The sequence below is a fragment of the Cervus canadensis genome, chromosome 22, assembly GCF_019320065.1.
Source record: "Cervus canadensis isolate Bull #8, Minnesota chromosome 22, ASM1932006v1, whole genome shotgun sequence".
Lineage (NCBI taxonomy): Eukaryota > Metazoa > Chordata > Mammalia > Artiodactyla > Cervidae > Cervus > Cervus canadensis.
Window position 1 is genome coordinate 51676233 of NC_057407.1, and position 16435 is coordinate 51692667.

General features: G+C 41.6%; 1 protein-coding gene across 1 annotated transcript in view; it reads left to right on the forward strand.

The window, feature by feature from the left end:
• The window catches only part of GLB1 (galactosidase beta 1), a 101718-nt gene that overhangs the window by 41674 nt on the left and 43609 nt on the right, over positions 1 to 16435 (forward strand). Inside the window, exons 7-10 of the mRNA XM_043443159.1 lie at positions 1239 to 1297; positions 3035 to 3156; positions 3265 to 3305; positions 5456 to 5568. Of these exons, the coding sequence (XP_043299094.1) occupies positions 1239 to 1297; positions 3035 to 3156; positions 3265 to 3305; positions 5456 to 5568 (335 nt within the window). The remainder of the gene's footprint in view (positions 1 to 1238; positions 1298 to 3034; positions 3157 to 3264; positions 3306 to 5455; positions 5569 to 16435) is intronic.

A 16435-nucleotide genomic window follows, 5' to 3' on the forward strand; every position in this document is an offset into this window, starting at 1 on the left:
TTTTTCACTCTCCTCTTTCACTTTGATCAAGAGGCTCTTTAGTTCCTCTTCACTTTCTGCCATAAGGGTGGTGTCATCTGCATATCTGAGGTTATTGATATTTCTCCCAGCAATCTTGATTCCAGCTTGTGCTTCTTCCAGCCCAGCGTTTCTCATGATGTACTCTGCATATAAGTTAAATAAGCAGGGTGACAATATACAGCCTTGACATGCTTCTTTTCCTATTTGGAACCAGTCTGTTTTCCCATGTCTGGTTCTAATCTGTGGCACTGTGATTCATACGGTGCTGTGGAGGCACCAGGAAGTATGTTCAAAGCAGGGTCATCATGTAGGGAGCAGCTCGGTCAACCAGATACCTGAGTGAAGAGAGATGCACACCAGCCACGTGTCTAGGCTCTGGGGACACAGAGGAAGCGCAAGGCCTGTGTCATGATCTCCCAAAGGAATGAGGAGAGGCCCAGACACTGTTCACAAACGAAACATCATTCTGTGGTCCCCACCTCTATCGAATGTATGGTCTGAATCCCCGCCTAAAGCAGTCCTCACCTAAAGCTGGCTTGGAGGTGTGCAGGCCCATGGGGGTATGAGGGAGGGCAGGGAGCCGGAGGCTCAAGTCCTGCAAAGGAATCTTTTTTTTTTTTTAATTTATTTTCAACTGTGCTGGGCCTTCGTGGCTGCACACGGGCTTTCTCTGGTTGCAGGGGGCGGGGGCGACTGCTCGTTGTGGTACGCGGGCTTCTCCCTGAGCTGGCTTCTCTTGTTGCGGGCTCTCGGTGCGTGAGCTTCAGGAGTGGCAGCCCGTGGGCGCAGTAGATGTGGCACATGGACTTGGTTGCTCCGCCTCATGTGGGATCTGCCCAGACCTGGGATCGAACTCGTGTCCCCTGTATCAGCAGGTGGATTCTTACCCAGTGTGCCACCAGGGAAAGTCCTCTTTTTTAAGAAGTGAATTTATTATACACTTGGCCACGCCAGGTCTTAGCTGCAGCACTCAGGATCTCTCGCTGTGGAGCACAGTTTCTCTGTGGTGTGCTTGGGCTTAGCTGCTCTCCTGCACGTGGGATCTTAGTTCCCCAACGAGGGATCAAACCCGTGTCCCCTGCATTTTCAGGTGGAAGTCCCTGCAAGGCAGATTCTTAACCACTGGACCCACTTCCTTTGGAAAGTCTCCAAAGGAGTCTTTTTTCTTGAACTTGTCACTCCCAGAGCTGACCTCTCTCCTCTTTCTCATTGTTCAGGTACCAACCTCACAGCTGCTTTCATGCTCCAGAGAAGCTTTGAGCCCAGAGGACCCCTGGTAAGAGTCAGGGGTGAGGCATGGGGAGACCACTTGGTCGTACAGACTTCTTTTCTGCTGTTGGGGGAGAGTGATGAGGTGCTGTGAAGGGTGGGAGTGGATCCTTGGTTTCCCTGGGTCTGGGGTCAGAACTGATGGGGCTGTGGAGACCGCCTTCTGGACACATGGGAAACAGCTAAAGCAGTGCTCCTGCTCAACACTAAGGTCCTGCACTGGGGGGGGGGCAACTAAGCCCATGTGCTGCAACTAGAGAAACCTGCTCGCCCCAATGAAGACCCAGTGCGGTCAAATCATTAAAGAAAGAAAGAAAAATAAATACAATTCATTTTTTCTAATGCAAACGAAAAAAAGAAGCAGAGCTTAGTGAGGGGGGATGTTCACTGTGGTCCCCATTCTGTCCCCTCCGGAATGGATCCTAGTTCTCCTACCAGGGATCAAACCCACATCCCATGGATTGCAAGGCAGATTCTTAAGCACTGGAGCACCAGGGAAGTCCCAGGCTCTGCACCCTGGCATAGCTCGTCGCCTTTGGTCCTCGCGGCGGCTCTCACAAGTGGTGTTATGAGAGCTCCTTTTTGAGTGAGGCTCAGAGACTCTGTCGCGTGCCCCTGCTTGTACACCTGGTGAGTGGCAGGGCCAGGACCTGAGGTCGGGTCTGTGTTTCTTGAGAGTTCTTTGTGACTGAGCTGCCCCGCCTTTAATCTGCTTAGAAATCACATAGGAGTCTTGTGAAAATGCAGACATTGATGTACTGGGTCTGGGGAGGGGGGCACTGAGCTTCCGACAAGCAGCCAGGAGATGTCGGGATGTAGGGTGCCAGCCGCTCCGGGAGTTGCAGGGCTCTGTGGCATGCTTCATGGCCAGCTGGGAGGCAGAGACGCCAGTGAGGTCCTGGCAGGCGTGCTCAGCCCATCGTGAATGTGTCCCTCTCCCCGCCTCCCGTTTCCACGCAGTTGTTGTTGTTACCTGGCCCCACGTGAGGGGTGTCTTCCCCGCAGCAGGTCAGGCTGCCCTGACTGTGTACCCACCTTTGTACAAAGCAGCCTTTTCTGAGCCTGGTCTCTGCTTTCTGAGTCATGCAGAACCCATGTTCACAGACTCTGAGTGGAGCTGTTTCCTGCAGCCTGAGACAGGAAGTCCCCAGAACACAGCCAGATTTCTCTTTCCTTTTGTAGACAAGGGCTTGGCAGGGTCATGCCCAACAGAAACACCAAGCGCTAGAATATTTGGACAATATTTCTACCACACTAAGTCAGTCTGAGATCTAAAGAATGTCGACATGTTACTTGGCTTACAGCAGAGATTGGCACAACATTGTAAATCAACTATTCTTCAATAAATTAAATTATTCTACAATTAAAATAAGTCAATCTGAGATCTGAAAATCTGGATTCACACACAGGGTGAATTTGGAGCTAATTATTTCATAAACATGTTTTGTCATCTGATTCTTTTGCCCAACAAACTTTCCTCCCTTATTCAAACTGGGGATTGGTTAACAAGATTTTGATGCACGTACAGCTTTTCAGGAACACCTGCATTGTCCAAACCTGAGACCTGAGTTTAGGCAATGCTATTATGAAATGTCCTCATTGGTCCCCAGTTCCCAGTAAAGCAGTGGATGTCAGCTGCCCCCTCTACCTGTTCTTCAGTGGATAACCTAGGGCAGTAGTTACTGGGACGCCCAGCGTGGGAAGGTTTACATCTGTCCTAAGTTCCATATCCCTTTCTTTTTAGATCAATTCTGAATTCTACACTGGATGGTTAGATCATTGGGGCCAACGTCATTCAACAGTCAACCCTAAAGCGGTGGCTTTCACCCTTCATGATATGCTTGCTCTCGGGGCAAATGTGAACATGTGAGTGTTAATTTTTGGAGGGAAGGGTGTCCTCTAGCTGTGGGCTCATGGTGAAGCAGTGGGTTCATGATGAGCTGTGGGCTCATCTGTTCTCTTGTTTCTTTGTAGGTACATGTTTATAGGTGGCACCAATTTTGCCTATTGGAATGGTAAGAGCAATTTAACATTTGTTTGTAGAATCTAATGGTAGAATGTTTCTGGTGCTTGATTTTGTCCATGCCTATGGCCATCTGTGATTCTTCTGTTTTGGTTTGTCTTCTGCTAAATTTCCTAATATGTAAGATTGCCTGTATAACATTAAAAAATCACTTATTTTTTATTTATTAGGAAGAGAGAAATTTACTTTTCTATTGAGAATGATTTTTTAAAATTGAATATGCAGGTGTTATGAAATAATCAGTGTTATATGAATGAGTAGCATTAGGATGCTAATGAATTACCCTTCTATACTTGTTTTAGATGTTCAGAAGTTATTTTTTACAATTCAACATTTCAATTTAATTTACAAATGTGTAAGAATCATAGAAGTGGAATTTTTTTCCCTATGTAAATTTGAATTATTCTAGGTTTTCTTTATTTTAATTTTATTGAAGTATAGTTGCTTTACAGTATTTACAAATAGTTGTATTTCAGATATACAGCAAAATGATTCAGATATATAGATAGATAGACATAGATACAGATATATATATTTCTTTTTCAAATTCTTTTCCCTAATAGGTTACTATAAAATATCGAGTTCTCTGGCTATACAATAGGTCAAAAAATCATTTTTCTTTTATTTGGTCACACTTTACGGCATGTGAGATCTTAGTTCCTTGACCGGGGATCAAACACATACCCCATGCATTGGAAGCATGGAGTCTTAACCGCTGGACTGCCAGAGAATTCCTACAAAATCATTTTTCTTTAAAAAAATTTTAAGGGCTGTAAGTTGTACATTTAGAAACTATTGTTTAAAATCAAGCTAACTGGGCAAGTCATAGTCTCTGGCTATAACTTACTTGTTCATATATTCTGGTCTTTTTTTCTCTTTCTTTTTTAAAAAACATTTTGTTGAGGCATAATTCACATACCCTAAAACTGATGATTTTTAAAATATATGACCTAATGGTGTTTAGCACAAACTTGTGCAGTCATTACCACCATCTAATTCCAAAACATTTTCATTACCCCCAAAAGAACCTCATGCCCAAGAAATGCCCCACTGCCCCTTCTCCCAGCTCTTGGCCACCACTCTTTGTCTTTATGGGTGTGCCTATTCTGGACATTTAGTACAAGTAGAACCACACAGTATGTGGTCTTTTGTGTTTAATTTCTTTCATTTAGCATAATCTTCTCAAGGTTCATCCATATTATAGTGTGTATCATACTTCATTCTTTTTCATAGAGGAATAATATTCTATTATGTGGATATACTGCATTGTGTTTCTCCATTCATCAATGATGGACATTTGGGTTGTTTCACCTCTTTTGGCAATTATGAATAATGTTGCTATGAACATGGATGTGTAAGTATTTGTTTGAACCTCTGTTTCAGTTCTTTTGACTGCACACCTAGGATTGGAATTGCTGGTTCTCATGGTAACTAACTCTGTTTTTAGACTTAGAGGAACTGCCACAGTATTTTCCAAAGCAAATGCACCATTCCTATATTTCCTCTATGGTCTCTCTCTTTTATTTTTTTTTTTTTGGCCACACCACTTGGCATGTGGGATCTTAGTTCCCTGACCAGGGATTGAACCCTCGCCCCCTGCAGTGGAAGCACAGAGTCTTAACCACTGGACCACCAGGGAAGTCCCTATGGTCTTTTTTTGTGGGTAGGAAAAATTATGATAAAATTCTCCCAGTTTATTTGGTCTGATGACCCCCTAGTGGTTTGCTGCTGATCCTGGGCCCAGAAACCTGTGTGTCTCCCGTGGACCTTTTTTCAGCCACAGAGGAGATCATAAACAAGATCACAGCTGCAAGGTTAACAGTCAGACATGTGAGTCATGCCACAGGCCTGGCCACTGCTGGCTATGAGATGTCTGGGGCTTTTGGGGAGCCTCAGATGCCCTGCTGATCCAGTGTGGGGATATCTGCTGGGGTTGCCGAGAGAGTAAATGGGGAAAGTCACGTGCTTAGTGCTTAGTGAGGGCCATCTGCAGGAAGAAACCTCGCATCTGGAGGGCCACCTCTGTGTCACTTAACAGTTGGCTCTAATGTGTTTCCTTCTTCACCCCCTCCACAAATCCATACGAGCTTGTCACAGGAGAAGGCCTTCTGTAGTAACTAGTGGCATGGTTTTGTCTTCCAGGAGCCAACACGCCCTACCAACCACAGCCCACCAGCTATGACTATGATGCCCCCCTGAGCGAGGCCGGGGACCTCACTGAGAAGTATTTTGCTCTGCGGGATATTATTCAGAAGGTGAGTGCTTTGTACATGCTCCAGGGGCTGGTCTTGGACCAAGCCTGCCTGGGACTCACGATGCTCTGTAGACATCTTCCTGCAGCCTTTGTGTGCAGGAGGATGGATGAAGGGAGGCATCAGCTAGACTTGACCCCAAGTCTTGGCCCCACCCAGTTAAGAGTGAGCCTGTCAGCAAGTGAGGCCATAGCACGTGGTTGTGTTGTAAAGATTAGAAAGAACATAGGTAAAGCCTCGGGAATAGTCCTTGCACATACGCTGTCCAATAAGTGTTAGCCGTTACTATTTTTTATACTAAAGGTATAAGTGTGTGTCCACATAAATAGCTGAAGTGTGCGGGAGAGAAAATCTATGGGCATTGTGAACACAGGGCAAGTGTGAGCTGTCAGCAATGCTTCGTTTTTCTGCTTTGGAGCAAGTGATTGCTATTTCCTCCTGGCCTGACACCTGAACACTTAGTCCTGCTAGCGTTGTGACCTTTTGAGGCATCTAACGCACTCAGGTGGGGTTTCCTGTCTCTGTGTGGCTTTAAAAAAAAAACCCACAGTTTTTCTGCTCAGTCACCTGAGTTTTGAAGTTAAAAAACAAAGGTTTTCTGCCTATAAATGGTATAAACTTTTTTTTTTGTTTTCAACATAGTCTCAATTTAAGCCTAAGTGTTAACGTTAATATTATGAAATACTTTAAACCTGTTAAAAAGTAGAGTTGATACCTAACTACTCAGAGTTTGTTCATTTCATCTGCATTTTCAGATGTGTGGTTAAAATGTTGCGCGTGTGATTTTCATTGTGGGTTTAATCTCTAGAATTTAGAGTAATGACTCCCAAGTTCTCTCTTGTACATTTGTTCTCTGTTTCAAAGCTCTCTGTTCCTATCTATATTGTTTCCTTCCTTTATTTGAAGCTTAGCTTTTTAAACCAGACTTTGTTCTTTTCTAATATAAATACTCAAGTCTGTACCTTTCCTTCAGGTACTGCTATGGCTCCATCTCCTAAGTCTTGATATGTAATGTATTTATTATTATTTGCTTTTAAACACGCTTATTTTGATTTCTCTTTGACCCGTCAAATGTTCAGAAGTGAGTTTTTAAAATATTAAACACAAGTATTTTTCTAGTCTGATGGTTTCTCACATAGTTGCATTCTGGTTAGAGAATGTTTTGGGTATAATACCAATCCTTGAAATTTATTGAACCTCCTCATACAGCCTGACTTATACCAATATGAACAAATATTCCATGTATTCTTAAAAAGACTGCAAGTTTTATAATTGTTGGGTATAATCTGTATATGTGTTCATTTGATTAAGCTTATTAATGGTGCTATTGATATCTTTTATAGCCTTCCTAATTTTTGTTAGTTTATTCTATTAGTTATTGAGAGAGTTGTGTTTATGCATTTCTCCTTGTAGTTCTGTCAGTTTTTGAGGCCATATTATTAAGAATGCAAATTGAGAATTAAATCTTTTTGTATCATTATATGGAAACTATCTCTGATAATGATTTTTGCCTTAGAATCTATTATATCTGATACTAATATACTTACCTGCATTCTTTTACCTGGTGTATCTTTCACAGTGCTTTAATTTCAAGCTTTCTATATCCTTTCTTAAAAATCATCCCCCAAAACTCTGTGCCAAAACAGAAACAAACTCACAGACATAGAGAACAGACTTGTGGCTGGCAAGGGAGAGAGGGATGGATTGGGAGCTTGGGGTTGACAGATAGAAACTATTATACGTAGGATGGATGAACAACAAGGTCCTACTGTAGGGCACAGGGAGCTATATTCAATATCTTTGTAATAAACCATAATGAAAAATAGTGTAGAAGTGTATAACTGACTTCATTGTACAGCAGAAATTAACACAACACTGTAAATCAACTTTACTTCAGTCAAAATAAAATAAAAAATAAAAACATACATCCTTTGTAAACAGGACATAGCTAGATTTTTTAAAAATCTCGTTTTAACATTTTGTCTTTTAACTGGTGCACCTACGTGTCATCACTCATTATAACTCTTGATACACATCGATTCATTTCTGCCATCTTGTAATTATCTACTTGCCTACCTTTTCTGCTTTGTCTTCCTTTCTTACTGTCTTCTGAGCTGTTTATTTTTGTTCTCTTGTATCACTGCCCCCTCCACACCCTAATTTGAATGTTGTCCTCTACATTTTCACTTCTTCAGGGGTTACCAGTTGAAGCGTAAAGTATGTACACCCCACCCTCCCACAAAAGCACAGCTCATTAGTGTAGAACTCAGTGAATTTATAAAACACAAACTCCTGGAACCAGCACACAACCCCTCAGCAGCTTCCCTCATGTTCCTTCTAATTACTGACTTTCCACTGACCTTGATCACCACAAGTGCTTGTTTTTTGACTTTATATAGATGGATTCATACAATATGCACTCCTTTATACCTGGCTTTCAAAAAGCTTTAACATTCAGTTTTAATTTATAATAATTTAAAATTAATCTATATCTTTACTTCTTTCCTACAACCAGAACTTTATCTCACATTAACTTCAATTACATCCCTCCTGACTTGCATGTTCTGAATAGTGCGTATTTTAGTAGTGGGCTAGTTGTGGATGTGAATCTTCAAGAGAGATTTGTCTTCTCCCCAGTTTATCGCTGTGCAACAAATTACCCACAAACTTAGTAGCTTAAAACAATAGATGTTAGGAGTTCCCTGGTGGCCTGCTGGTTAGGATTCTGGGCTTCCACTGTCACGGCCCAGGTTCAGTCCCAAGTTGGTGAATCCCACAAGCTTCGTGGCATGGCCAAACATATACATATATGATCTCACACAGTTTCTGACAGTGAAGAATATCGGGTGGCTTAGCTGTATGTTCTAGCTCATGAATTCTCCTGAGGCTGCAGTGAAAGCTGTTGGCCAAGCCGCGGACTCTGCAGACTTGCGTGGGGCTAAAGGATCCATTTCTTGCTTTCGTTCTTTTTTAAATTGAAGTATAGTTGATTTACAGTGTTATGTTAGTTTCCTATGTACAGCAAAGTGATTCAGTTATACATACATATACATATTCTTTTCCATTATGGTTTATTACAGGATACTGAACATAGTTCCCGGTGCTATGCAGTAGGTCTTGTTGGTTATCTATTTTATATATATAGTAGTGTCTGTATGTAATCCCAAACTCCTAATTTCTCCCTCCCCCACCTTTTTTCCCCTTTTTCCCCTTTGGTAACCATACATATTTGTTTTTTTTTTAGTTTTGTTAATAATTTATTTTTGGCTGCACTGGGCTTTTTGGCTGCGTGAGGGCTTTCTCTGGTTGTGGCGAGCAGGGACTGCTCTTCCACTGTGGCGCGCAGGCTTCTGCTTGTGGCGGCTTCTCTGGTTGTGGAGCACAGGCTTCAGTAGTTGCGACTCTTGGGCTCTAGAGAATGGGCTCAGTAGTTGTGGCGCCTGAGCTTAGCTGCTGCAAGGCATGTGGGATCTTCCTGGACCAGGTACCAAACCCATGTCCTCTGCATTGGCCAGCAGATTCTTAACTACTAGACCACCAGGGAAGTCCCCATAAGTTTGTTTTCTATGTCAGTGAGTCTGTTTCTGTTTCGTAAATTAGTTCATCTGTACCAATTTTTAGATCTCACATATAAGTGATATTATATGGTATTTCTCCTTCTCTTTCTACTTCATGTAGAATGATAATCCGTAGGTCCATCCTACAAAATGGCATAATTTTATTCTTTCTTATGGCTTAGTAATATTCCATTGTATATCTGTACCACATCTTCTTTACCCATTCATCTCTTAGTGGACATTTAGGCTGTGTCCATGTCTTGGCTACTGTGAATAGTGCTGCTACAAACATTTTGAATTACAGTTTTTGAATTACACTTTTGTCCAGATATATTCTTAGGAGTGGGATTGTAGGATCATATAGCAGCTCTATCTTTAGTTTTTTGAGGAACCTCCATGGAGACATAGTGGCTGCAACAACTTCCATTCCCACCAGCTCCCCTTTGAAAGGTCCGTCTCACATGGCTAAGGGCAGGTCACTGAAGTTCCTTGCCATGTAGGACTCTCCACGAGGTGGCTCACAATGCAGCTTCCCCCACAGTGAAAGATCTGTGAGAGAGCGGGCACCTCCAGATGAAAGTTGCAACCTTTTTAAAAAAAAAATTTTTTTTAATTTATTTATGACACGTGGGATCTTATTTCTTAACCAGGGATTGAACCCATGCCCTCTGCAGTGGAAGCATGGAGTCTTAACCACTGGACTCCCAGGGAATCACTGAACTCCCAGGAAGTCACTGAATCACTGAATTGCCAAAGTTGCAGTCTTTTAATTACCTAAACAAAGAATGACATCCCATCCCTTTTCCACATTCTTTCCTCCAGAAGCCAGTTACTAAGTCTGGGCCATCTTCATGGGGGCTAAGTTCCACTTATTGAGGGGAAGAGGATCAGAGAATTTGTGGGCATATTGTTAAAACCATCGCATCCCCCTACAGTCAGGGCCAGATTTGTCACAGTCAACACTCACTGTAACCACAGGTAACTTTTGGTTATGCTGCTAATCCAGCAGGTTCATTTATTTCCTTTAAGGGTTTTTTTTTTTTTTTTATTTGTAGAGGTTGCTTTTTTCCTTTTTGACCTAATTTTGTTTAATTATATGAAATTACAAAGTATCAGTATCTTTAAATGTTTCCTATATGACTGTTAAGATTTCCAAGAAAGATATCTTCTGATTTTCTGCCTGGAGTAAGCGGCTGGCTGCCAGCATTCTGCACCCTGGAGCAGGGCTGGGATGGTGGTAGTTCCTTTTTACTCTGTACATGATCACAGTCTCCCCTTTTAAAATGCTCCACATGTCCTTAACTCTGCCGGTTAACCAAGAACTCTGCAGGTTAACCAAGAACTCAAAGACCATGTTTTCTCCTCCCCAGAAAATAAATCTCTAGTCCCAGGTGGGAGAGGGTATTGCATACAAAGAGCAGTGTTTCTCAAATACCAGCACATCAGAACCACCGATGGAAATTCTAATTCCACTGAATCAGAAACTCTGTGGTAGGGCCAGCAATCTAGGATTTTACGGTCAGAGGAGACTCTGACATGCATTAGAGTTTGAGAACCCTTAGCTTGGAGAAGAAGAAATCTGTGGATCATGCTCCTTATTTAATTAAGCACCTGTACCTCCCAGGTTCGGAAGTACCTGGTGCTACCAGTTTCGAGCCTTTTAGTAATTCTTCAGAACCAAATTGAATTGGTTCTTAGTTTCCTCCCATTCTCTTTGCCCTTCTTATTACTGATTTGCCATTCATTTGTCCGTTTTCCAGCTTTCAAAATTTTCTTGCTGTTGTCTCCTCTCCAGTTCTTCAGTTCTGTGTTTCTATGTCTTAAACAAAAATCTGTTCACTGAAATTTTACTGGTGTTTTGGGCAAGAATGACATCAGATGTTCTGTTTAGTGAGCCTTCTTAACCTAAATGATCTCATTCTCTGTAATGAGATCATCACATGCTATTGTACATGTAGCATGTACTCAGCTACATGCTATTATACTATTTAGATCTACTGCCATTTACTTAAACCATTTCTAACTGATGGGCATTTAGATTATTTTGAACTTTTATTTTACTTATTTAAAAATTTTTAAATTAATGTGGCTTCACCGGGTCTTAGTTGCAGCCTGTGGAATCTTTAGTTACAGCATGTGGGATCTAGTTTCCCAACCAAGGATCGAACCTGGGCACCCCCTGCAGTGGAAGCCCAGAGTCTTAGTCACTGGAAAGTCCTAGTCTTCCATCTATAGTCTTTCAGAATTTCCCCAGATATTATAAACTTTCATATTATTCTATCAACTTCAAAACAAAAACTCAAGATACCTGTTGATGTTTTAATTAGTTTTGTATTAAATTTATACATCAAATTAGGGGTGATATTTACTGTATTGAGACTTAGCCAAGAAAATGGTTTTCTATCTATTCAAGTCTTCTTTGATGTCCTTGTTTTAAAGTTTTCTTAAAAAAATAGTCACTGTCCATTTCTGAATATGTTTATCCTCAAGTATTCTATGTTCCTAATTCTGATATCATTACAAATGGAGTCTTTTATTTCTTCATGAGAAATATTATGATATATATTTGTCTTCAAAATATAACATCTTGAAATTTTTTTAATATATAGAATAATGTTGCAGACACTCATGTACCCAATACCTAGATATAACATAGGTTATTATGAAATCTTTGCTTCTAATTGTTTAAGAAAATAATACAATGCAGATAAAGCTGGGTCCATCTCCTGTTTCTTGCCCTCCCCCCCTCAGATGGAGGAGGAGGGAATGGTATTTATCCTTACATACATTTTGTGATTTTACCACAAATGCATGCACCCACATATACTATATTTAATTTATTTAGTCTCTTTAAATTGTACATGAATATTCCATTGTACTTTCCTTTTTAAATTATTGACTGATTTCTATGATTTTATTAATGTTATAGTGCCTGTGGACTTATTTCTGTTGCTTCATCTCACAAACCATTTCAGATTTATTTATTTATTTTTTAACAGATTTATTTAGATATAAATCACATACTGTGGACTTCACCCATTTAAAGTACACAATTCAATGGATTCTGTACATTAATTTTTTTAATTGTGGTAAAATATATGTAACATTAAATTTGACATTTTGACCATTTTTAAGTGGTTAAAAATTCAGTGGCATAAATTACATTCATAATGTTGTGTAACCATGGCCATTATCTATTCACGAAATCTTTTCATTCGCTCAGACAGAAACGCTGTTATGCAATAACTCCCCATTACAGCCTCCTTTCAGCCTAGTCTGGGAAGCTCTAGTCTACTTTCTGCCTCTGTGAATTTGCATATTCTAGATGTTTCACAGAAGTGGAACCATACAGTATTTTCCTTTTGTGACTGACTTAGTTCACTTAGCATCTTTTCAAGATTCAGCCATATTATAGCATGTGTCAGAATTTCATTTCTTCTTATGCTGAATAATACTTTATGGTATATATACAGTCAGTGCTCCATATCTGTGGGTTCCACATCTGCAGACTCAACCAACCACAGATTAAGGGAAAAAAAAAACAAAAACAGAAAGTTCCATAAAGCAAAACTTGAGGTGGTTGCATAGCACCAAGTTTTTACATGACATTTACATTGTATTTACAACTGTTTACATAGCATTTACACTGTATTAGGTATTGTAAGTAATCTAGAGCTGATTGAAAGTACATGGGAGGGCTTCCCTGGTGGCTCAGTGGTAAAGAACCCACTTGCCAAAGCAGGAGACACAGGTATGATCCCTGGTTTGGGGAGACCCCTCATACCTTGGAGCAGCTAAGCTCGTGTGCCACAACCATGGAGCCTCGCTCTAGGGCCTCGGAGTGGCACTGCGGAGCCTGCTTGGCACAAGGGCTGAGCCTCTGCTCTGCAACAGGAGAAGCCTGTGTGCTGCGGGGAGCAGCAGCCCCCGCTCACAGTGAGAGAAGAGCACGCACAGCATGGCCAAAGCAGTTTTAATTATTAAAAAAGGTATGTGGGAGAATGTGCACAGGACACATGCAGGTATACTCAAATTTCTTGAGCATCCTGGAGTTTTGGCATCTGCAGGAGTCCTGGTGGCAGAACCCTGCAGATCCGAAGGGACAACTTGTGTACCAGTTTATTCATTTCACTCATCTCTTGATGGACACTTCGAATTGTGTGACACTCTTTTGGCTATTTTGAATAACACTATATTAAACGTCAGGGCACAAATATCTGTTCAAGTCCTGCTTTCCATTCTTTTGGCTATATACCTTGCAGTGGTATTGCTGGGGAGGCTTATTTTTAGAATACTTTTCTTTCTGAAATAATGAACTTTCCTATGCCTGACAAGAAAAAAAAATGCAAGTCAACTTAAAAACAGATATTTACATGTGCTTTCTTGGACAAAACATCGTCTTATCTTTGGCCTCATCACAACATCACACTCTTATTCTCCTATACATTTAGCAGCTTCTTTCTGCCTCTTCCCCACTCCTGCGGCCCCTCACATTTTCTTGACCTTCCCTGGCTCTTATGATGGCTGGCTGTTAAGAATCACTGTCACCCTCCATAGCTCTCTCTGCTGCTGTTTAGGGTCCGTGCTCCATACACCAGCCCGGGCCCTTCTGCTGTCACACTCTGGCCCTGGAAACAGGCAGGAGGATTGTGAGCTTCAGTGTCAACTGGCTGGAACAGGGACTTGTACTTCCAGCCTCCACTGGACCTTTAACTATCTGCACTTCTCTGTTTCCACACTCATTCTTCTCCCCGTCCAGTGTGAACCATCACCGCCACACTTTTTCCATAATGTACAGGTGATGCTATCTCCTCCTTCATCAAGAACATTAATGCTGCTGAAAAAGCCAGGTGACATAGATATACATTTCAGAGAGGGTATCACATGAGGCACGAAAAACGAACGTATATTTAAATGAGTAAAAACAAATCATTACAAATTTACGGGTACCAGGGAGTAAGGGGGGAGGAATAAATTGGGAGATTGGGATTAAGGTATACACACTGCTATATATAAATAGACAACTAATAAGAACTGGCTGTATAGCACAGGGAACTCTACTTAATACTCAGCAATGAGAAAAGAATCTAAACAAAAAAAGAGTGGATATATGTATATGCTTAACTGATCCCACTTCACAGATCACAGCCTATGAGTCATGCCATGCAGCGCCACCCAAGATGGACAGGTCATACTGAAGAGTTTTGACAAAACATGGTCCACTGGAGAAGGAAATGGCAACCCACTCCCAGAGTCTCACCTGGAGAACCCCATGAACAGTATGAAAAGGCAAAAAGATATAACACTGGAAAATGAGTCCCTCAGGTCAGAAGGTGTCCAATATGCTACTGGGGAAGAGCAGAGGGCAATTACTAATAGCTCCAGAAAGAATGAAGCGGCTGGGTCAAAGTGAAAACGATGCTCAGGTGTGGATGTATCTGGTGGTAAAACTAAAATCTGATGCTGTAAAGAACAACATTGCATAGGAACCTGGAATTTTAGGTTCATGTGTCAAGGTAAAGTGGACATGGTCAAGCAGGAGATGGGAAGATTGAGCATCGAAATCTTAAGAATCAGTGAACGAAAATGGACAGGAATGGGCCAGTTTAATTCAGACGACCATTATGTCTACTACTATGGGCAAGAATCCCTTAGAAGAAATGAAGTAGCCCTCACAGTCAACAAGAGTCCAAAATGCAGTACCTGGGTGCAACCTCAAATACAGAATGATCTCAGTTCGTTTCCAAGGCAAACCATTCAGCCTCACTGTGATCCAAGTCTATGCCCCAACCACTGATGCCAAAGAAGCTGAAGTTGACAGGTTCTATGAAGACGTACAACACTATCTACAACTAACACTAAAAAAAGATGTCCTTCTCATCATAGGGGATTGGAATGCAAAAGTAGAAAGTCAAAAGATACTTGGAATAACAGGCAAGTTTGGCATTGGAGTACAAAATGACGCAGGGCAAGGGGAAGAGAACATGCTGGTCATGTCAAACACGCTTTTCCAACAACCCGAGAGATGACTCTACACATGGACATCATCAGATGGTCAGTACTGAAATCAGACTGATTATGTTATTTGTAGCCAAAGATGGAGAAGCTCAGTACAATCAGCAAAAACAAGATGTGGAGCTGACTGTGGCTCAGATCGTGAACTCCTTATTGAAAAATTTGGGCTAAAATTGAAGAAAGTAGGGCAAACCATTAGGCCATGCAGATTCGACCTAAATAAAATCTCTTATGATTATACAGTGGAGGTGACATAGATTCAAGGGATTAGATCTGATAGAGTGCCCAAAGAACTATGGATGGAGGTTCGTAACACTGTGCAGGAGGCAGTGACCAAAACCATCCCAAAGAAAAAGAATGCAAGAAGGCAAAGTGGTGGTCTGAGGAGGCTTCACTAACAGCTGAGGAAAGAAGAGAAGTGAACGGCAAGGGAGAGAGGGAAAGATATACCCAACTGCAGAGTTCCAGAGAAGAGCAAGGAGAGACAAGAAGGCCTTCTTAAATGAACAATGCAAAGAAACAGAGGAAAACAACAGAGTGGGAAAGACTAGAGACATTTACAAGCAAATCAGAGATATCAAGGGAACATTTCATGTAACGATGGGCACAATAAAGGACAAATATGATAAGGACCTAACAGAAGCAAAAGAAATTAAGAAGAGGTGGCAACTATTGAGAACAGTGTGGAGATTCCTTAAAAAACTGGAAATAGAACTGCCATATGACCCAGCAATCCCACTCCTGGGCATACACACCCAGGAAACCAGATCTGAAAGAGACACGTGTACCCCAATGTTCATCGCAGCACTGTTTATAATTGCCAGGACATGGAAGCAACCTAGATGCCCATCAGCAGACGAACGGATAAGAAAGCTGCGGTACATATACACAATGGAATATTACTCAGCCATTAAAAAGAATATATTTGAATCAGTTTTAATGAGATGGATAAAACTGGAGCCCATTATACAGAGTGAAGTAAGCCAGAAAGATAAACACCAATACAGTATACTAATGCATGTATATGGAATTTAGAAAGATGGTAACGATAACCCTATATGCAAGACAGAAAAAGAGACACAGATGCATAGAACAGACTTTTGGACTCAATGGGAGAAGGCGAGGGTGGGATGATCTGAGAGAACAGCATCGAAACATGTATATTATCAAGTGTGAAACAGATCACCAGCCCAGGTTGGATGCATGAGACAAGTGCTCAGGGCTGGTGCACTGGGATGACTCAGAGGGATGGGATGGGGGGGGGGTGGGAGGGGGGTTCAGGATGGGGAACACATGTA